Source organism: Dermacentor variabilis, chromosome 5 (assembly GCF_050947875.1).
Source record: "Dermacentor variabilis isolate Ectoservices chromosome 5, ASM5094787v1, whole genome shotgun sequence".
Taxonomy (NCBI): domain Eukaryota; kingdom Metazoa; phylum Arthropoda; class Arachnida; order Ixodida; family Ixodidae; genus Dermacentor; species Dermacentor variabilis.
The window spans coordinates 175,996,002-176,019,265 of NC_134572.1; the positions used below are offsets into that span (position 1 = coordinate 175,996,002).

Genomic DNA, 23,264 nt, shown 5'->3' on the forward strand with positions numbered 1-23,264 from the left:
TGTATCACCTCGGTCAAGAGTGCTCAGGTGTGGCTGAAGGCACATTCTTGTCGATGGGCCCGAAAAAGAGAGAAAAGTGGCGGTGTAAAACATGTAGATCAGCGGATTCTTCCCAAGGCAGTTCTAGCCAGTTAACAGCTATTGCTGAAAAGCTATCGTTCCTGGATTCTATTCGTGCGAAAGTTGAATCTCTTTCCCTGGTTCCGTCGAAAATAGACGAACTGTTGTGCCTCAAGTCCGAGATCGAAGCAGTGAAAACAAAAATGCAGGAAATACACGACTCGGTTGACTTTCTTTCAAATAAATATGATTCCTTACTGAAAGGATCAGCAACACGAGAGAAACAGGTCACTGAATTGTCTTCTAGGGTGATGGTACTTGAGGATCAGGTCGCTTCTCAGGCAGCTGTCATTCAAGACCTTAGAGGAGAAATAAATGCCTCTGAACAGTATAGTAGGTCCTCAAACCTCGAAATTCATAACCTACCCCAACTTCCTAGTGAAAACTTGACTACTACTGTTGCTGAACTGGCCGCTCAACTGGGCATTGATTCATTCCTGCCAGGTCACGTAGTAGCTGTGCACCGGTTGCCCAGGAAGAGCAAAACAGCTCCAGTTTTAGTGCGCTTCCTTTCGGCGGGCATACGTGACAGCTGGCTGGCAAAGCGAAAGAAACTGGAATCTCTGGCGAAGGAAAATGAGCCCTCGGTTTTCTTTGTCGAAAACTTGACGAAATACAACAGAGAACTGTTCTGGGAGACAAAGACTAAGGCCAAAGAGGCCGATTTCAAGTTCGTATGGGTGAAACATGGCAAAATGTATGCCCGTAAGAAGGAGGGTGACCCAGTTGTGCGCATAATGAGCCCTTATGACTTGTCTCGGCTAGTCTGACCTCTTCTATCCTCTGCTTTGTCTGTTGTAATCTTTTTCCTGATTCATGGTTTCGTGTGAACAATTTCGAGACTTTCCTTCTTTTTCTCTTCTTTTAAAACCAGGTGAAGGCACATTCACTGTTTTTCATGCAAACGTGCGTAGTATTCGCAAGCACTGGAATGAATTTTGTGTCCACGCTGGTGCAGTACGTGATATAGCTGATGTTTTTGTCTTAACTGAAATTAATATTGGGCAGGAACATACTGGTCTCTTTCAACTCCAAGGTTATCACAATCATTTTTTGACGCGCAAGGACGGCCGTGGCGGTGGAATTGCCATTTTCATTAAAAATTGTTGGATTTCAAGTCCTCTGAACATAATTTTCACAAGTGCTGAATCGCTAGCCCTTCGTATTCACACACGATCTTTTGCCATCACATTGCTCGCTATTTATAGGCCGCCAAATCAAAGTGTTAGAATGTTTGTGGACGAATTGCATCTACTTGCTTTTCCATCTGGTCACGTGTGCATGATAGGTGATGTTAACATTGACGTGCTGAAAAAAGAACGACACATTGGAGCTGATTACTTGAACACGCTTGCTGACGTTGGAATAGATTCTATTATCAACCTTCCCACACGTGTCGAAATTTTGGGCACATCGCTTGTGTCTTCATGCATAGATCACGTCAATGTTTGCACTGAGAACGACCAGGTACTTCCGTTTATTATTGAGCAAAAGCTATCCGATCACTTCTATGTTGGGTGTAGCTTTCTATCGTCTCAGCATGCAGCGGCTAACAACCCAGTATCACAGATAGAGGTTATTGATAAAAGAAAGCTGGACTCGTTGTTGCAAGGCTACGACTGGAAATCTTTCCTAGCAGAAGTTCCTGCCAGTCACCTGTATAAATCTTTTATTGCCGTTTATACGCAGGCAGTGCACTCTTGCAAAAACGTAGTCGTCTTAAAGCAACGAAAGCCGAAATTCCCGTGGATAAATGGAAATGCTCTAACCGCGTTAGCTGAAAAAGAACTAGCCTGGGCGCGTTGTCGGCGCTCACCTAATAATCAGTATCTTCGTGAAGCTTATAAGATGGCTCGCAATAAAGTCACTGCTGTGCTTAGAGGTGCCAGGCGACAGCACTTCCAAGGTAAATTTTCTGAATTTAGAAATAACCCGTCCAAGACTTGGTCCGTGGTTAACGAATTAAGGGGTCGTCCCCGGAAAGGCGCATACCAAACTATTGCGAAGAATTTCGGTCCACCATCTATAACGTTAGCAGACCAATTTAATTCCTTTTTCTCGTCTACTGCAGCAAGCTTGTCCGGTAATACGGCTAGTTATTGTATGCCACAATCGGTAGTTGACTCTGCATTCCTGCCTGAGTGTACCGAGGATGATATTCGCTATATTTTATTTAACTTAAAACAGCACAGGTCGGTTGGATTAGATGGTGTATCTGTGGACGTCCTTCGCAGAAATTTCGAGGCCCTGAAGAATGTTCTTTTAGCAATTATAAATAACATTATAACTACAAAAGAAATACCGCCTGGCCTTAAGGAAGCGCTTGTAGTTCCTCTCTTCAAAAGCGGACTGGTCAATGTTGTCACAAACTACAGGCCAATTTCGATACTTTCGTGCATTGCTCTTTTACTTGAAAAGCATATTTTTCACGTAATGCAGAGCTTCATTGATGCGCACAACATAATGTCGCCTAATCAGTACGGATTTACTTGTGGGCGTGGCACTAGATTAGCATTAGATGAATTAACCGATTTCCTGAATAGTACTCTTGAAATTAGTGCATTCGCTTGTGCATTATTTCTAGATGTATCAAAAGCTTTTGACTCCGTTAACCATGAAATTTTACTTTGTAAACTTCACAGCTATGGCTTCCGAGGGCCTTTTCTAACTTTCCTTGAGAATTATTTGCATGGTCGAATTCAAGTAGTAGTTCTCGGAAATATTAAAAGCAAACCTAGACAGTTGAGCGCTGGAGTTCCCCAAGGGTCGATTTTAGCTCCCCTTTTATTCAACTTGTACGTTAATGATCTCAGTCAAGCAATTTTTCGCTGTCGGGTGTTTCAATACGCAGATGACACGCTTTTAGTATCTCGTCATACTAATTACCATCAAGCCGTGGCTGAATTACAAACTGACACTACAAATGTTATCAGTTGGTACCGTAAAAACTTAATTTCTATTAACCAGAATAAAACTAAATTAGTATGTTTTCACGATCCGCTGAAATCTATTCCTGTCATCACTCCACTGTTTCTTCATTCTCCTCTGTGTAACAATTGCTCTTGCTCTCCTATTCCATACCTCTCAAGTGTCAATTATCTCGGTGTTCATTTCGATTCTAACATGTCCTGGAACACTCACTTGGCTAACGTTTGTGAAAGGCTGCGCAAAATAGCCTTCCTACTGCATTCTATTAAAGCACTATGCCCAATTTACGTAAGGAAAACAATAGCACATGCATTAGCGTACAGTGTGCTGAGATATGGAATCTGTTCTTTTTATTTCTGTTCAGTGTTTTGGCGCAATAAAGTTGATTCTTTACTAAAATCCATAATTCGGGCGGTGATGTATGGTGTGCACATTACTAACAATTCCAGTCTTTTTTCATGCTCGCACATGCCCTCGTTCAGGCTGTTATTCAAAGAAACGGTAATCCTTTTGTATATATGGAACAATGAGTTCTGCCTCCCGTATGTCCCCGCCAGAGCATTACGTACACGCGACCGCTTTACCTTACCAAGAGTACGGACAAGATATGGCAAACGTGTCCGTGCCTTCTATGTACCTGATGTGTTAAATGACCTGCCAGATAAAGTTTTATCTTCTAGCACACGGAAAGAAGTTAAATCTTATATTTTTGATTTGTATGTGTAATTTCGTTTCTTTCCTTTCTTTCTTTCTTTCTTTCTTTTTTTTCTTTAGTTTTATTTTGAGTCTTGTACATAATTGATTTACTGTGCCGCTCCCTGGCTTGCTCCATTCTGCCGAGCGCTGCCCCACAAGCCCATTGTTGGCTTGGGCAGGCTCGTATTTGTATGTCATTTTCGAAATAAATAAATAATTTATATATATATATATATATATATATATATATATATATATATATATATATATATATATATATATATGTCGACAGATACTGTTGCAACTCGTGGCCCTGAACCCCTCGAACGCCGACCAACCTGAGCCGTTTTGCTCGAAATGCCCGCAATGTTTCGCCCACCACCGCGTCTAACAGCTCCGACAACTCTGCTAGGAACACGTGGTACAGCCGCTCAGCATCGCCGTGCGAACACGAGTCTCGTTCTCCGCAAACACGTCGCCCATCTTCCCGTTCGCCGCAGCCACGTCGCTTTTCGTCCCCTGTGGCGTTTGGACACACCCTTTGGGAAAACAAAGAAATGCAGCCCGCGGAGGTGGTGCTGCATTGTCGACTACCGCAGCAAATCCTATGTCTGTTACCACATGGAGGAGTGTAATAGACGTTAAAATAGACGGCGTACCTGCCCAAGCCCTCGTCGACACCGGAGCCCACATATCTGTGATGAGTGCTAGCCTACGTAGACGTTTAAAAAAGGTCCTCACCCCATCAGCTGACCGAGTGCCTCGTGTGGCCGATGGCGGCGTGTTGGTTGTTCTTGAAACGTTAACAGAGCGTTACTTTTGGCCGGCCACCCTACTTCTGTTCTCTTTGCTGTGATCGACAACTGCCCTCACTACGTTATCCTTGGATTGGACTTTCATCCACTCATTCTGCTCTCATCGACTGCGCGACCGGAGTTCTTCAGTTGGAACTGCCTCAACTCGCCGATGCTCCGAGCACCACCCCACCGCACTTGTGCTCGCTTCACGATGTGCGTCTGTCACGCGAGGCAGTTACTTGCGTCACTTTGGCCGCCCAGTCAGAAGTTCCTGACTTGTGAATATGTGCTTTACCCCATCATCGACGTGCTTTTGAACCGGAACATTGCTGTTCCGCATACGTTGGTCACGGTTAATAATAACGACGTCGTTCTACCGCTTGTGAATTTCAGCCTGTGCCCTCAAGGGATTCCGGCCGGAATGCTCTTGGCCAGCGTTAGTAGTGGTTCCGAATTTGACATACTGAGTCTGAATGCCGAGAGTGGCTTATTAGCGCCAATTGCAGCTCGCAGCTCTTGTTCGCTAACGGATGACTTCGCGAAAATGATTGCACCTGACCTCATCTCAGCAGAGGCCACGGACATACGTCAACTGCTTGAATCGTACAGTGACATCTTTGATTTAGGCGACAGGCCTGTAGGCTAAACATCCGTTGCTCACCACCGCACAAATACTGGAGACACGAATCTTATTCGTCGGTGTCCCTATCGGGTATCGCATGCTGAACGTCTAGTCATCCAATCAGAAGTGAACAAAGTGCTCTGCAAAGGGGTCATCAAGCCATCAGCCAGCGCTTGGACTTCGCTTGTCGTCCTTGTGAAAATGAAAGGTGGTACCTGGCGTTTTTGCGTCGATTATCGCCACTTAAAGAAGATCACGCGGAAAGACGTCTACCCACTACCAGGCATCGATGACGCCTTGGAATGCTTGCACGGAGCTAAATACTTCTCGTCCATCGATCTTCGATCTGGCTACGGGCAGATTTAAGTTGATGAAATGGACCGCGAGAATACGCCCTTCATCACGCCGGATGACTTATATCAGTTCAAAGTCATGCCCTTTGGCCTATGCAATGCTCCTGTGACATTTGAACGTATGATGGACTCTCTTCTGCGAGGCTACAAATGGACCACCTCTCTTTGTTACCCTGACGGCGTTATTTTATATACTCCCACGTTCGGCAGCCACCCTACGCGACTCGCTGCCATTCTTGCGGTCTTCCGAAAAGCCGGCCTTCAATTGAACTCCACGAAGTGTCGATTCGGGCGCCGTCAGATTACCGTGCTGGGACACCTCGTTGACGCATCCGGTGTCCAACCAGATCCGGGAAAAGTTCGCGCCATACGCAGTTCTGCTTCTGATGTGCGCTGCTTCGTTGACCTGTGTTCTTACTTTCGCCGTTTCGTCAAAAACTTCGCCGACATTGCTCGGCCTTTGACAGATCTTCTAAAGAAGAACATGTCATTCTCATGGGGCCCAGAGCAGGCTCACGTGTTCGCCGCGCTCATAGGGTTTCTGACTTGTGGCCACCTCCCATACTTGCTCACTTGACCAATCTGCACCGACCGAAGTCCACATTGACGCAAGCGGCCACGGCATCGGCGTGATTCTCTCCCTACAGCAGACTGGTACCAAGTGCGTGATAGCTTACGCCAGCCGCCAGCTGTCCCCTGCTGAGAGAAATTACTCCATCACCGAGTAGAAGCGCTTGGCTTTAGTTTGGGCTGTCGCCAAGCTCCGGGCCTATTTGTGCTGCCGCACGTTTTCGGTCGTTACAGACCACCACGCCCTCTCGTGGCTGTCTTCCCTCCGGGACCCCACAGGACGGTTTGGTCGCTGGGCTTTGCGGCTCCAGGAATTTTCATTTGTTGTCAACAATAAGTCTGGTCGTCTGCACAAGGACGCTGACTGCCTCTCCCGTCACCCCATGGGTCCCCCTGATGCTGTTGCGCATGATCCGGTGACCTGAGTAATGGCTTTGGCTGACATGGCCGAAATGCGCGCTGAACAACAACAACGCGACGCATCCTTACAGTCCATCATCGCCGGAGTGCAATCTGGCCTCACCGACAGCAAGTGCTGCATGTTCGTGTTGCACGACGGCATCCTCTACCGCCGCAATATCAACTCTGACGCCCCTGAGTTGCTCTTTGTCCTTCTTCGCCATCTGCGAACCGTCGTTCTCGAACAACTTCACGATGCACCGACGGCGGGACTCCTTGGAGTTTTGTGTATATACACCACCACGTTGGACGCCGGTTCTTCTGGCGGGACCTCTAACGCTCGGTGCATCGTTATGTCGCAACTTGCGAATTGTGTCAGCGCCAGAAGAAACCTCGCCAGCCATCTGTCGGCCGACTCCATCCAATTGAAGTTCCCTCTGAACCATTCTTTCGCGTAAGCCTTGACGTACTTGGCCCTTTTCCGACGACGACTAGAGGGAATAAGTGGATCGCCATCGCTACCAAGTACGCGACACGCTACGCGATAACAAACGCGTTGCCGACTAGTTTCGCAACAGACATCGCCGATTTTCTCTTTCACGACGTCATTCTCGAGCACGGTGCACCTCGCCAGTGACAGACTGCGGCCGCTCGTTCTTGTCTCGTGTTGTGGACGACCTCCTCCGCTCTTGTGCCACTGAGCAGAAGCTGTCCACCGCCTACCACCCACAAAAGAACGATCTTACGGAACGTCTCAACCGAACACTCACAGAGATGCTGTCGATGTACGTTTCCAACGATCACCGCGACTGCAACGCCAAACTGGCCTACGTGACATTCGCGTATAACTCGTCCCGACATGACACTGCAGGATATTCACCCGTTTATCTTTCGTGTCGCGGCAAGCCCACTTTGCCCTTTGTCACCATACTACCTTGTGTGCCCCGCGTTGCCACTGAGCACGCTCGTGAAGTCATCGATCGCGCTCACATGGCGCATCAAGTCGCCCGACCTCGCTTATTAGCCTCGCAGCATCTGCAAAAAGAGCGCTACCACCGGTGCTATCGGGATGTTCAGTTTGACCCAGGTGACTGTCTGCAGCTTTGTCACCATGTCGTCGGGTCGGCCTCTCCCAGAAGCTTGTCTCTCGCTACAGAGGGCTTTATGAAGTCGTACGTCAAGTTAACGACGTCAATTACGAGATCGCGCCGTTACAGTTTCATCCATCCTCTAGTTCGCCGCCTGTTGACGCCGTGCACGTTTCATGGCTGAAGCCATACTTCGCTCGCAGTTCTGCGCCTACCATGCGCGGAGACGGCGCTTCACCACTTGGGAGTCCTGTTACGGAAGGATGACCGTAGAAAGGAAGAAGATTGCGGGTTGTTGCGGGCTGTGGGTTGTTGGTGGTCAGCCATCTTAACTACTCAGACTCATTTTGTATATATATATTGTAAATCTAACCCTCTGTACTCTCAATATCCCCGTAACAATACAAACACAATGTTTACGTGTTGGCCTCGCATGCTTTTGTGCTGTAGTAGTGAAATTAATACTAGTTGGTTCATATAGATTTTTCATTATGGTTCTAACAGCACTATGTATAATCACTAAAGACAAACAGAATAAAGACACAGAAATGCTCTCAATCACAGGAATGAAAAATATACAGTTGCAGAGAATATCTATGTGTGCCCGCTTTCTTTTGATTTTTTTATTCGCAGCTGGTACATCCATTCTTATTAAGAATGGTTGTATAATAATGTCCGTGGAGCCTTTTCTAGAAGGAGACTTGTCCTCATCGGGGCCCTGTTGTCGTACTGTTGGCTCCAGCAACACTTCCTGTTCGACTACTTTTGATCTCTTCATGTGTAGATATTCCTGTGATCATTTCTCTCATTTCACTTTTATTAATGTGGAAAGAATATTTGTACCCAATGTGTAGTTGTCACATACTGGCATTTACTTCAACAATATATAACGTTACCAATTATGTACCATTTTCAGCTTACCAAAATATGACAACATTTATCATGATCATGCAGGTTTCCACTGAAGCCGGATGGGTGCATAAAGAAGATTACCTTGCAATGACATGGCAGATTCCAAACTGCCTCGGGACTGTGAACGGGAAGCACATCGATATTACACAGCCTCCCAAATCTGCAGCCTCTATTACAACTACAAGGTGACATACTCTTGTAGCTCCCGTGCACCATCAAACAAAGTCCCAATTAATGCACAAAGAGCACGGGACATGTTAATTTAGCTTACTAGTAACAATGCTGCTGTAATATATGCACTATCACTCGTACATTGCTTCTGTCTAGCACACATTTTTCATCGCCTTGATGGCAGCTGTGGACAGCGCATACAAATACAGCCTCATTGACGTCGGTGCAGAGGGCCGCAAAAGCGATGGAGGTGTTCTGAAAAATTCGGGGTTCGGAAACGCCCTAGAGAACCGAAATCAAGGCCTACCATAAGCCAGCGCATTCCCGGCAAGTTGGATCGTGGTACCTTATGCCTTCGTAGGTGACGAAGCATTTCAACTCATAGATGACGTTATGCGTCTTTTCCCAGCGAAATCGAAGCGTATTCAATTACACGTTGAGCCGGGGCGAGGTAAGTGGCCAACTTTCGTGCTTCTTTTTTGTCGAGAACTCTCTTAATGCAGCAGTACTTACCGAGTGTCGTAATTTTCATGAATCTAGAAGGTGTGTAGAAAATCGCTTTGGCATAACGACAGCAAGGTGGCGCATTCTCCTGAGAACAATCAACCTGCATCCTAAGAATGTGGTCTACACTGTAAAAGCAGAAGGCATTTTGCACAATGTCCTTACTATGCTCAACAGCCAAATGCAAGTGCATGGAGACAAAGAGGAAAATCTTGCAAATGTCATAGCAGGCCAGTGGCGACACAGCATTGACACAGCACTGAACAAGTCTGAACCTCACTACTTCGCTCTAGAAGCAATTTATGCACGCAATTACAGCGGCAGCTCTGCAGACGCCCGGAAGTTGTTTATTGCTTATTTCTGCGGCAGTACTGGGGAGGTTTCCTGGCAGTGGCTGCAGCCGAACATTACAAAAGAAGCGGCCATGACACATGCGCAAGAGGACCAGCGTCTGGCACCTCGCTGACAGTAAGCCTTTTAATTATTAGTACTCAAGAAAACCACCGTGAATATATGCACTGATGAACACTTCATTCACTTTTCGAGGGTAAAAATTGTCCAGCAACATCAATGTCTGTTTACTGATTCAATTAGAGTGATAAAGCTACAATGGCGTTGTGGCTGAACTAATCAATTCTAAGCTTCATATTAGGATATTACATAATGTATCTGAGTAACCGCAGGCTCGCAGCATGCGGTTGCCCGGTTGTTGGCGCAGGCCGGCAGCTACCTCGCGCACTGCGAGCGAGAGGCTCCATCGGAGGGGCGCGGTCGCCGAGTCAGCACGGATTCAAATGTGCTCCTCCAAGTTTTCGCCCTATGAACGGAACCTTCCCCGGTAGGACACCATATTTGTGCTAAGAAGACGTCTCAAGGTGCTCACTCTCTGGTGAGACGAAGTTTTCATCGTTTCTGCGCAATTATTGGAGGAACTTGGCCGTCTTTGCCCGCCGCTAAGCCTAGTCCTTGGCCGGACGCCACCTCGACACCACCGACGCCACAAGTTTTCGCAGGCGTTTTCGCACCAAGCGGCGGCGTCCGCTATGACACTCGGCCACTGGCGCACCGTAGGGACAACGCCGCGCTAGCAACAAGCCCCCACGGTGATCGCTAAATTCACGGCATGCCTGAACCTTGCCGAAATCGACGTCGGTACCTTCGAAAATGCTATCCGCTCTGCAGCAGCACTCAACACAATGGAACTCAGCGACACATGCTTGAAAATCCGTGCCACGCAAAACCTGGTGGCTGTTGACACCTATCGTGGATCTGCTGCCGACAAGCTCGCGGAACTAAAGAGCATCACTATCAACGATGCAGCTTACGAAACAAACACCTACGTAGCCGCTGGTCCTACGAACGCACGCGGCGTCATACATGGAACACTCGCCTCGGTCCCCGACGAAGAGCTGCAGAGTATTGTGGAAGTAGAAATAGCGAAAATCCTGACAATTTGCCGAATAGGCCCGTCCAATACCGTGATGTTGACGGTAGAAGACCCATGTTTACCCAGATTAGCCCTTACTAATCGCGTTGTCCGGCGCCTCTACCCATTTCGACACAGAAGTTTGCTGTGCCCGCACTGCTTCACGATAGGTCATGGTACCGGCGTATGCCCAAATCGTTCAACGTATTGCATGTGCCATCAATGCAGTAGAACACTTCCCAGTGCGCAAAGCATACCCCCCTCCCCCCATGAGTGCTTCCCCTGCTGCCATAATTGCGGCGGTGAACATTCGCCGACTTCGAAAGACTGCCCAGCAAGAAAAGAAGCCGACCGCGCGGTGTGTTCGCGGGCTTCCAAGCACTGTTGCCGACGGGTACGCAACACGAAGCCTTTCCAGTATACATAAGATTTCCCTGAATTGCCACAAGGGTCACACCGTCCCCGTCAGCAGGACACACGAGTCACCATAAACAACAAGATGCCAGACACCTCCATTGCCACTGCAAACCGGTTTGCCGTTCTTCGCCAGGCGAGTCGCAGCCAAAGCCGGAGTCGCAGTCACAGTCGCAGTAACAGCCGCAACCACAGCCAAAGTCGCAGTGTCAACCAAACCATCAGAAAAAAAAATCAAAATGGAAGCCCGCCGTCTTAGGCCGCCAAGCGAAGCACCACACCGGAGCCAAAATGTCCCAGAAATGACAAGAGCCACATAGCCTCTGATGTCGGTGAGCCAGTAGTCCGTCCAAACCTACCAATTCCTCACAACCCTCACCTAACAATTCACAGTCAACCCGTTGTATTTTACGGACTACAGTTCTTCATCACTCGTACTCTCCACTCTTCAGCGCCCTACAACACCATATACAGCAGCATCGCACATGCCGCACCAAACAAGCATGCACTGCCTTGAACGAGCGGTAAAGGTTTTAATGGCTAAAGTAGACAGCCTCGCGAATGAGGTTGCGAGGATTCGCAAGAAACAGGCCGAAATGCAATATCTAAAACAAGAAATCGCACGCACTGATGTCGTCGTTCAACAGCTAGTAGTCAACGTGCAAATTGTCGCACGTGCACAGACATCCACGCAGTCCAAGGTCGATGAGCCCTTCGGCTCTGCAAATCTTTAATATGGCAAGTGCTAATTAAGTCATCGTAATATGGCAATGGAATTGCAGGAGCTTTCGAAGGAAGAAGGCTCTCTTACAATTAATCTACCGAGAAACGCAAGAACAAGATGTACGTTCAATTCAAGAAGCTTGCGGACTTATATCATTGCCGGGAGATGAACACTTTACCCAAGGAAATATTACAGAGGGTGTGACCATTCCCATTACCACTATAAGATACGTGGCCAAACATATTCCAGCTATAGAAATCGATACTGATTCCATGAACAATTCGACTCCGGAGAACGTTACCATACAATGCCGCTTCCGCAGCCGTGACGTTCTAATTATCAATGTATACTGGATCCCTAGACTCGAATGCCCATCTCTGAAATGGTTGGGCACGTACACAAAGCTACATAAGAACAAAGACATCATTATAGCTGGGGTTTCAATACACATAACACATCATGGGGCTACCAGCGCACAACGAAAGCAGGGCAGCGGCTCGAACAAAACATGCAAGATAACAAGTATACATCATCATCATCAGCCTGTTTTATGTCCACTGCAGGACGAAGGCCTCTCCTTGCGATCTCCAATTACCCCTGTCCTGCGCCAACTGATTCCAACTAGCGGCCGCGAATTTGCTACTTTCATCGTTTCACCTAGTCTTGTTGTCCTCGATTGCGTTTTCCTTCTTTTGGTACGCATTCTGTAACCTTAAAGGTCCAACGGTTATCTAAGCGGCGCATTATATGACCTGCCCAGCTCCATTTTCCCCTCTCGATGTCAATTAGGATATCGTCTATACCCGTTTTCTCTCTGATCTAAACTGCTCTCTTTCTGTCTCTTAACGTTATGCCTAGCAATCTTCGTTCCATCGCTCTTTGCGCGGTCCTTAACGTGCTCTCAAGCTTCTTTGAAAGTCTCCAAGTCTCTGCCCCAAGTGTCAGTACTGGTAAAATGCACTGATTGTATACCTTCCTTTTCAATGTTAATGATAAGCTTCCAGTCAGGACCTGGCAATGTCTACCGTATGCGATCCAACCCATTTTTATTCTTCTGTTAATTAGCTCCTCATGATCAAGGTTCCCTGTGATTAATACGTACATGTACCCTAAAGCTACAACCGAGCCCAAGCGCCAAGAAAACAGTGTCGAACGTGACTCTAACCCCGACTTAAGCTGGTACCACGGAATTCAGAATGTAACTTTGGCGAATCTTCGTGGAAATCTTGGAAGTGACCATCACATCATTGAAGTTACTCTAAGCATTCTTCGCTCTAAGGCTGACGCAGCTTCCAATACACAACACACTGACTGGCACTGATTGCGATTAGACTTACGGGGGCAGAGACCTCGTCAGGCAATCATGCCTTTAGTCTCTGCCACCCGCAGGATGATGTGATTTCCCTGCAAATTAAAACTGACTGACTGACTGACTGACTTAAACAGGGCCGACGAACAGCTGTACCAGCATTCATGGGTGAAGAATATTAGAGAGACGATGAAAAAGTAAACAAAAATGTGCGTACTCTTGAAAACCCACAAATAGACTCGTATCTGCTTAACTTATAGGATACTAGACACAGGATAACACAGAATCGGAAGAAACACAAACAGAATCATGGCCTCCGCAAAGGTATTGACCAAATAACATTATAAGCACAAGAATACGCGCAAGAACTTTACACCGAAAACTTTAGAAACATGTGACGCGCTCAACTGCCACATACATACTGCGAGAGCGTGGAATATCTGAAGATCACTTTTCAACGAAGGAGAACCCCGAGACACCATGGACAAGATAATGATGAACTCTGGCCAGACACGCGAAGAAACGGCTGATGAAATTCGTGAGATCTTCTATCCCTTGGACCAAAATGCAGGACAACTTCTGGATTACCGAACTGAGTGACTCGAAGAGAGTACAACAGGCATAAACAGCCTCTTTACTTTAGCTGAGCTACAGGCTGCTCTCTCTTTGCTGAAACGAAACGCCGCGCCTGGCCAAGGTGGCATTACTTATAGTACCCTTCGTAACTTACGCTTTTCTCAGTTACAGTAACATTTAGAACACATCAACAATATTTTGGAATCAGGAAACCTTCCAGAGGAGAGGAAAATGGCAATAATACCAATCCGGAAACCCGGCAAACCAGCCAACTCTATCACGAGCCTACGTCCTATACCTTTAATGTCGTGTGTAATCATACTGGTCGAACGCATGACTTAACCGTCTCAAGTGGCATTTAGAAAACAGCATTGCTTTTCCTTACACAGTAACAGGCTTTAGATCATAAGTTAGCACTCAGGATACTATGCTTCGTATCTCAGAAGATGTGTATGAAAATCACAGTCTCGTGCAAAGCAGAGTAATCATTGGTGTAGATGTACGCAGGATGTAGATGTTAGACCACGTGAAACACTCCACTGTTCTCAAGACCCTCTTGACATTACGAACCGCCGACCGCCTCTACAACTACATTAACGATTTTCTTACCCGTTGATCAATACAAATTCAAATCAATGGACAGCTTTCAGCGCCGTACCCTTTTAGTATTGGAGTCCCTCAAGGCTCAGTTCTATCACCCACTCTCTTCAATAGTGCTTTGCTCGGTCCGCCTGCCCGGCTCTGTTCTGTCGCACTACTGGAACACGATATCGATGCAGACGATATTACTATATGGCGTTGCAAGGGATCCCTAGGAGAACAGGACCACACCATCAACAACATTCAAGTACACGGTAGTAACTCATCGAATAGGCCACCGAGCGGATGAGCAGCGCCGAAGCATCAGTCTCCATATCGAACACACCCAAATACCATGCCGATTTAACATGAAAATACTGGGCTTCGTCCTTCATGATGACGGTAGAGCCGAAGTATGGTTGGAAAAGCACTCCGACAAATAAATAAGGTTTACGACATTTTATCTAGAGTAACACATAAACAAAGAGGACTAAGGGAGCAAGAACTTCGAAGGATTATTGATGCGCTTGTCTACTCCCGTGTGCTCCACTAACTTCCTTATCAATCGCTCACCAAGACCAAGCACTCCATCTTAGAAACGGCGCTCCACAAATACGTCAGTTTAGCTTTAGGAGTGCCTCGATTTGCCGCAAACGACTGGGTGGCCGCCAGTGGGCTTTTGAACACATTTGAAGAGCGCATTACAATTTGCAGAAAAGCGCAAATTCAAAGGCTCCAAGCATCCCCACAAGGGCGCAAATTGTTCGAACATCAAGGATACCAGATAGCTGCCCTACCCTCTTTTCGACCGCTGTATTCAACTCTGGGACTCGCTACAAAGATTCACAGTCCTACCCATAGCTCAACATGTGCGGCCACGCAAACACGAAGCTCGCTGCGCCCAGTTAGTCAAACGAGTAAATAGGGAAAACCCACTACCAGACACAACGTATTACTATACGTACGATAGTCGCTCGGAGGGTAGACATCTTACTGCAGTAGTCGGCCCTGCCTACAAGCTTGTAAGTGCACACATAGGCGGCCCCGACTCATCTGACGCGGAGGCTCTTGCTATTCTCGAAGCAGTCAGCTGGCCTCATCAACCTACCCTAAGCATCTTTATTCGCACCGATAGCCAAGATGCATGCCGCATCTTTCGCGACAACCGGCTACCTGAGCATATACACAGCCTACTTCAATGTCACTTGGATGCACACTCTTTCAGTGGATACTTGAGCACCAAGGCATGGGGGGAACTACCGAACTCATGAGCTCACCCACGTAGTTAGTTTTCCGGGTTCTTCGTGCCTATGGCCATCTGAATTTAACCCAAGGGAACAGAGAAAGATTTCGCACAAGGAGCTCACATCACTTCTACAGGAACTTTGCGCCAATGCCGTCGCCTTCATTACCCGTCTTGCTAACGTCTCGCGAGAAGACAGCGCTATTCTCTAAAGGCTTCAAAGAAACTCAATAGTGATTCCTCTTTTCCGTCACTATATTCAAGGCCTACCTGGGTAACCGAAATGCCCGAATCTCATGTAATATCCATCCCTAGAGGATTTGCTATGGCATTGCTCTCACACTCAACCCAAGCTGCAGTCAGCCCTCTCCACCGTTTCCACGAACATCAAGCCACGGTCATGGACCGACTGGCTAAATCCACTACTACATGCAACTAACATTCTCCTGCAGGTGATTATCAAGCACGTGAGAGACGTGTTGGGTAGCTGTGGGGCCGAGACCAGTAGCTTACGGACCAGAGGTGAGCGGCGGAAGCTGGCGTAAAAATAAAAGTTCTTTCTCTCTCTGTCTGTTACAGGCCAATTTCAATCATGTCATGCCCTGGTAAAACTGTTGTGCGGCATCGCTGCGGTGTACAAGATAGCGTGCTTCTCTCGCGAGTGTGTGCCTTTGTCCCGATTGGGAATCGAAGAGACGTCCCTTGCTAATGGTGGCAGCACTGTGCTAGGACGCGATAGCTGCTATCGTTCATCACTCAGGCTCCCTGTTCCTCGAATTTCTAATGAAGTCTAGTGTTCTGTGGTTTCTCACTGGGCCACTGCTTGTGAAAGTATCCGAGTAGCCACAGGATTGCTGCACGCGGTTGTCCGGGTGTTGGTACAGGTCACTTGCAAGTGTTCCATGCCCTGGTTATAGCTGCAAATTTCTCGCATGAGTGCCTTTTTTTGCTACCTCTTGCCTCTAGTTGGCGTAGCTCAAGAGAATGACTATCCAGGCCTTACCCCTGAGCATTAATATTCTGTGCATATCAACAATTGGTTATGTTGTTCTTTCTTTCATTGCTTGTATTTTGGTTGCAGCGTCAAGTAGATAGGCTCCTGGAGTAGCTGGTGCTACTCAGTTGACAGATTCCTTGGATACCCCTTGGTTTTTATTGGCTTTGAAACTATTGTGTTGGTGCTATCTTACTCCCATCTCCTTGATAAGTGGCTGTAAAACCAGACCATTGCAGGTGCACTCTCGGCTACATGTGCCTGCTAGAGAGCGCTGTCCCAGGTGGCGGATTGGGGCCACTTTTGCACGTTACAGCAAAAGCAGTGGTGCTCGCACCTCGCGGATCAACAGGCGTTTTTCCCCTCCCTGATTCTTTTAGGTACTCCAACTGAAGTTTGGGTTCTATGTAGTGGAGGCGAATAAACATGATGCAGTCTTGTTCCCTTGCCCTGTATGTCGTTCTGTTGACTGAAACGGTGGCACTACCATGTGTTGTCTGCTGCAAACCTTGCAGAACGCAATAAACCTACAGCTAGCATGCTGCCCAGTACTCTATTGCATGCTTTTATTTGATGCCACTAGTTGACTGCAAATGGTAACGACCATAAGTGTGAGCCGTTGAATGCAACATTGCATGGCACACGGCAGCAAAGATAACCGAATTGCAGATGCAGTTTTTGCTTAAGGGCATCCCTATCTCTGCACTGGTGGTGCCTGCTGCAACTTAGGTGCCTGCATCTCGGCCCATTTGTTCCACAATTTGTTGCTACCAATTTTTCAAGTGATGCTTTTACAGATTACCCTTTACCGGCGATATAACGCTAAAGAAACTAACTGCTCTCAGAGCTGCACACGTGCGCGGATTGCTATATAAAGAAACAAGCCCCGTTGAACGGAGAATCCTGCTGCGCCACAGTGATACTGACGTCATTCTCTCCGCCAATATGAGTCGTGTGCCTAGGTAACATGAGAGGAATGAGTGTTTCTCGCGCCCGAACACTATCGTAGCTACAATGGGATGGCCGCGGGTGGTGCGTGCGAAAGAAAAGTTAGCTTTATCTTACTTTACAAGGTGCTGCGAATGTGCTCCTAAATCTGGCTTCAGAATAAAAAATCACTTTGTCTGAATAGTATACCCTAAAGGCACGCCAGGGCAGAATAAGCTATGAACAGCTTGCTTCATTGTCTTCGCTTCCGCCCATCCTTGGGCCAATGATACGTGACTAGCAGGTCAACAAGACGATGAGGAAAACCAGAACAAGGTAAAAGTGGAAGCCAACATATCGACACGTGGACTTGTGTTATTCAAGGCCAATAATGTATGTAAGAAACATGCACCACACATATTTGATTCATTCATCGGCTCCTTGTACACGTGCAAATTTCTTGCTTTTATAAACTATGAATTATCACAAGCATTTTCGCATACTAGAGACCTTACTGTCTCTGGTAGAGTGCCAATCAAGCAGACTCCACGTACTAGTTGACACACCCTGATAGCCCAGTCACGCAATTCAACAAATCCCGGCCACATTTCGATAGAGGCGAAATCCAAAAATACGCATGTCCGGTTTATTTGGGTCACGTTAAAGATGGCGCTCAAAAAATGTGGCAGTCAAAAGTAAAAGAAGGCCCTCAAAACATGACCCTCTATGAATATTAAAAATGTTGCTTGTGTGACTCAACGAGTTTCAACACATCAATTTGCATTGCGAGCTTCTTGTTCTTCGGAAATTCTCTCACGTGAGAAACAAGCGACATGGCAAAACATTCGCCATCGTCCAGTGGCTTGTGGTTTGCCGCGCGCAGCGACACCTCGTCAATTTCTCGTCGCAAAGGGTCCTCCTTGCGCTTCCTGCCCCTCTGTGCACTAAGCATACTTTGGGCCTGTGCTTTCTCAACTGGATACTGCTTGACCGTGCACGGTCTGCTGCTGGGTGATGGCTGGGACACATCGTTATATAATGCGGATAGCCCATCGTCGATGCCCGCACTCCCTTGAACAGCTGCGAGACTGACTGGTGGAGTTATGTTACGCGTCTGGGTCATGCTGTCAAATAGTTCCTCAGCTGACTTATCAAATAGGTTGCCAGACGTGCTGAAATGTGAATCAGGGATGTAAAATTAGCTCTCTAGACTACAGTGATAATTCACACACTTCAACAATATCCCTCTTTATTATAATATCTTCCTAACCGGGTACAAATTGTGGTATTCAATATGAACAGTCATCTGGCAACACTTGTCGCATCCGCAATATTGCTGAGGGCATAATTGCAAGGCTTCACCATAGTTGCCGTATGGATATTTCAGCTCTAAAATTCAATATCTTTCTGGTATCCAGCGTTTTTAAACAGTGAATTTCACTGTGCAGGCACGAATTAAAGACATGACAGCGGGATTTTCTTGTCTGCTTGGTGTGGAAGAAATTTAAGCGCGTAATGTGTGCGTAACAACCCACGACATTCGTTATTTCTGTCGGAGAGATACTTTAGCTGATACAATGCTTACAAATTTGAAAGTGTGCTGTATAACACAACAGTCATTTTACTGAAATGGCGCACAATGACTATGGATACATATATCTGAATCCTAATAAACTGCACTATCTTCAAGACAAGTACATTCACAATCAATACAGTGCACTCAAAGGCTAGGCAGGGCTCCACTGACCAGCAGTTTTTTTACGTGAACTTATTCTCTTGCTGATGAAACAACTTGTCGGCCTTGCATGACAGTGACCACAGCTGAAAGGAACTTTAATAGATTACCGAAATACAATGTTTTGCATACTTGTTTGTCTTACAGAACACCTGATGCGTCTTCACGTTTCACTGCTCTTTCTTCACACACCGCACGTGAACTACCAATCTTAACTCTCTATAACAATCTGTGAATGTAAAGGACACTCGACGATATTCCACGTATGAAGGACAAGTTGTAATGACGTACCTTTTTCGGCATTCTAAAGCAGGGGCTGTGGCTGCTTGAAACAAGCCTGCTTCTTTGAACACATCATGTGCCTACTAAAGCTGATGATCATCTTGTGCATCCACGACTTCAGACATGAATCCCCTAATTCATTTTTTACAACTGTCCCTCCCTCAGCAAGTCGTGTGTAAAGGATGATCGGCAGCTTTAGCAGGCAGATAACGAGTCTAATAGAAGGAAGTTTTTTGTGTGTTTCCATAGCCACAGTCTTCGAATGCCTGAAACTGTACATCACGCTTTCAATTTTATTCAGGTTGAGATGCAATCATGTATTCGAGCTTCATTAAGCTTGTACATTGTTATTTTACATATTACATATTCTTATTTTGATAGTTCCATTTTCTTCAGAAAAAATAGGAGCTTTAGTGTACACGCGTGTACCGAGGTTCAATTGTGATCAATATTCGGTGCTGCTGTGTGAATGTTGCTCTAGGTACAAAGGCGCTTACTCCCGTAAATCATTCGTAGTCTACACCTATACTACACTTTCGTCAAACACACGCCAAGTACTATTCTGGCTTGTCTACGCATCTTAAGAGAATCTTTTTTACGTAATACGAAAAATTAAATTGACTCAAGTCGACGAAATTTGGTTTACTTAACTTAAAGTACACACCTAAGCATGTTTACTATGAATAGTGTTACAGGGGGCGCTTTCCGTATTTGCACTCTCATTGGCACCCTTTTAGCATCCATTTTACTCATAACACCTAATCATAAGGGTGTATACCACACATAAGGTGTGAATTTTCCGGAATGGTGTCAAATTGATGAATGAAGGGTGTTGAACACATTTATGCATAAATATGGCCACGAGAACGCTTATACGTCCGCGCGTTGAGCACTGTGTCTATGTATTGCATTTTCCACTAAGATTCTGATCATCCAGAAAAAGTACACACAGTCGCTTAAAATCTCATTGATTATCATTTTATTTTCGGCTGACAGTAATATATACCGAAATTAAGCACTACTAAGACAAACGGCAGTTGCAGAACGAAACGAAAACATGCAAGCAACTTGCACAGTTTTGTATTAATCGTGTGGCGCCTTTACCAGCGGAACAATAAGTAGCGAACTTAAAGAAGCTCTCTGGATACATTTCTGAACAAACAAGGGCGTGCTGTTACACCAGCCTGTGCTCTACAATGGCTTGACTATACACATTGCTTCGCGAAGACATAAAAAAGAAAATTATAGCAGTTGTGTGATGCTGAAAGTTCTCGAACTCCTCCGGAACATACACGTAGCCAGCCCAAGTGCATCAGAGCTTCAATAAGCCAGTCATGCACTTTCTAGGCATGTCCTCTGACGCCATTAGTCAGTCTCAGCTTATATGTTTGTAGCTGGCGGCGTCAAAATTGTAATTTCTGATCCACAGCATGCGCTCTCACAAACTGAGCCTTTAGACTCCTTGTCTGTTTCCACAAAACATATATGGCATTTCAGGGAAGTAGGTGGTGTAACAAAATGGGGAGGAAACTTAAAGACAAAAGATGGCGCCAGCTTATAAGTAGGAAGAATTGTAGATTGGTGGGCGAAGCCGTCGTCCTGCAGTAAATCTGCATAAGCTAGGTGCGCTGATTTAAAAAAAATACGTTCGAAAATCCTTAAAGTTTCGAAGGGTACTGTAAGTAAACAAATTTCTCGAGATTGTGCAACAATGATGAAATACGTTATTGAGCAATTCGAGGTAGTAATTAGACACGCAAGCGTAAAAATTAGGCTAATTTTCTTTTCAACGGAAGAAAACAGACGACTGATCCTAATGACTTCATTTCCATCATAAAAATATTTCATAAATTGCTCTATAAATGCGACGAACTGACGCCGCTTACTTAATAAGCGTAATGAATTCCTCACAATAACATTATGGAAACCGAAACATGTACTGCGGAAGAGCACAACTGTCACTCCTTTGACGGACGCGCATGACGGACGTGAATGCTAACGCCTCACCGTCGCACGACCAAGATGTGAGCGTCCTTATCGAGCCACGATATCGCTGAACCTTTATGCTGTGACCTCGCATGGTCGCCTCATGTGGCCGCAGCGGGTAATTTTTCGCCCCTGTAGAATATCGCTGATCGGTTGTTTGCTAGGAAGCATATCATATTGCATGTGGGTATTTCACGCCAGTAGCTGGGGTGGAATATACAACAGAAGCTTCGCCGATTGCTGCTAGAATATGTTGATGCCTTCTGTTTGCGTTTTTGACGTGCAGGCCTTTATTTAGTAGATGGTCTCACAAGCTTTGAATATATCAGCGGGTGTTACTTGCATGAACAGTGATGCGGAACGACCGCGAGTTTGTTTGTCTGAGTGAGAATTCCCCCTTAAATTCCGCTGGCAATGAGCTACCTTAAGTACAAAAGTTAAGGGGGTACAATGAGCTAGAACGTGACGTCAATCGCGCTTTGCGAACACTTTCTATGCACTCAGGATGCGGTTCTACTATGCCAGCTTTATGCTTGCGTCGGCGACGTGGCCTCCAGCGGTGAGACGTGCACGCGGCAATTTTACTTGCATACGCGGGTTTCCTTCACGCTCGGAAAAACACTTTTGTGTAGGACGTAGTCAGCAAGAGAACGCTGTACCGGGAGAGCAGATAGTAGGGCTAGTTGGTTGAAATACATACAGGGAAAGTATGTGCGGAGACACGAGGACAAGCCCAGAAAAAATAAGGGCGAGTGCCATTGTCCTTGTTTTTTCTCAGCTTGTCCTCATGTCTCTGCGCTTTTTCCCTGATCGGGGAGTTCTTATGTTGCTCTAAAATTTTCTCCTTGACATTTATTCATCTAATTATCATATTTAGGAAGTTCAATAATTCCTTAAGGCTAATTATGTAATTAGGTGGAGTGAAAAAAATTAATCTGAGTGTCTCCAAGCGACGGCAAACGACATTACCTTGGTTCTGTCCAGTTACGTGTCATGGACGCATTTTTAAGGTTTGGGTAAAATTCTGTGGGAGACCCTGTAATTGTGTTTTACTTCGCTCCTCGACCAGGGGGGACGTGTGTCAAGTGAGCTGCTGATCAACAATTTGCAATTTTGTGAACGTGGTTTAAATCATGGATTTGGGAGCCCAGTATGTTGCTACGTAATGCTAACGCATTTTTCTCGTATTCTTCGCTAAATCACCATCGAATATTTTTTTACTCGCTGGCGCTGTTTGGCCAGGATTGGCAAAGAAACAGAGTAATCAATCGAATTTGTTTTACTGGCACCAGTTATAGCCAGCAAAGTACCGCAAGTCACTAGTGTGAACGAGTACATACTTCCATTAGTCATGACATTCGACTTAGCTATACGTAAGAAAACTTAGCATTCGACTTAGCTATACGTAAGAAAACTTAGCATCCACTTTCCTACCTGCTAATATACCTAAAGAACATTATAAGGCATAATAAAGTACGCAAAGCACGCTGGCATAGTGGTGACAGTAGCGTATGAGCATGCAAACATACAGCTGTGCGGCAAATACAATGCAATTAGCTTTCACTGCAACATGTGTGGTAGGAGGCTTGCTTTTCTATCAAGCTGCACAAAGTCCATGTTTTGTTTTTTTGATGCAAACGAAAATTAGGCTTATTCCTAGTGACTTTGTATCTCGTTATAAAAGCCTTTGTTTATCTGGAGATTAAAGCCTCATCCCTCGCAGGTCAACCAGATGACAGCAGCAGTTTTATAATGCCCTGCCTTGGTGCCCACCATCAGAAAGCAATCAGGTGCAAGCCACTTATGTTTGTCTTCAGATAGATGGTCCATGTCTTGTTCAACGTAGTTGTGAAGACAACACTGTAAGTAGATATAGGCGTGCGGTATAATATATTGAGTCAAGTTTCAA

General features: G+C 46.1%; 1 protein-coding gene across 1 annotated transcript; it reads left to right on the forward strand.

Annotated features, from left to right (window-relative positions):
* The first annotated feature begins 371 nt into the window (after positions 1-371).
* On the forward strand, positions 372-890 carry LOC142583719 (uncharacterized). Its single transcript, XM_075694207.1, has one exon. It carries the CDS (start codon positions 372-374, stop codon positions 888-890), a length of 519 nt encoding a protein of 172 aa, XP_075550322.1.
* Positions 891-23,264: the final 22,374 nt, after the last annotated feature.

Excerpts from the sequence above, each read along its gene's own strand:
- LOC142583719 (XM_075694207.1), top strand. The coding sequence starts at position 372 with ATGGTACTTGAGGATCAGGTCGCTTCTCAGGCAGCTGTCATTCAAGAC.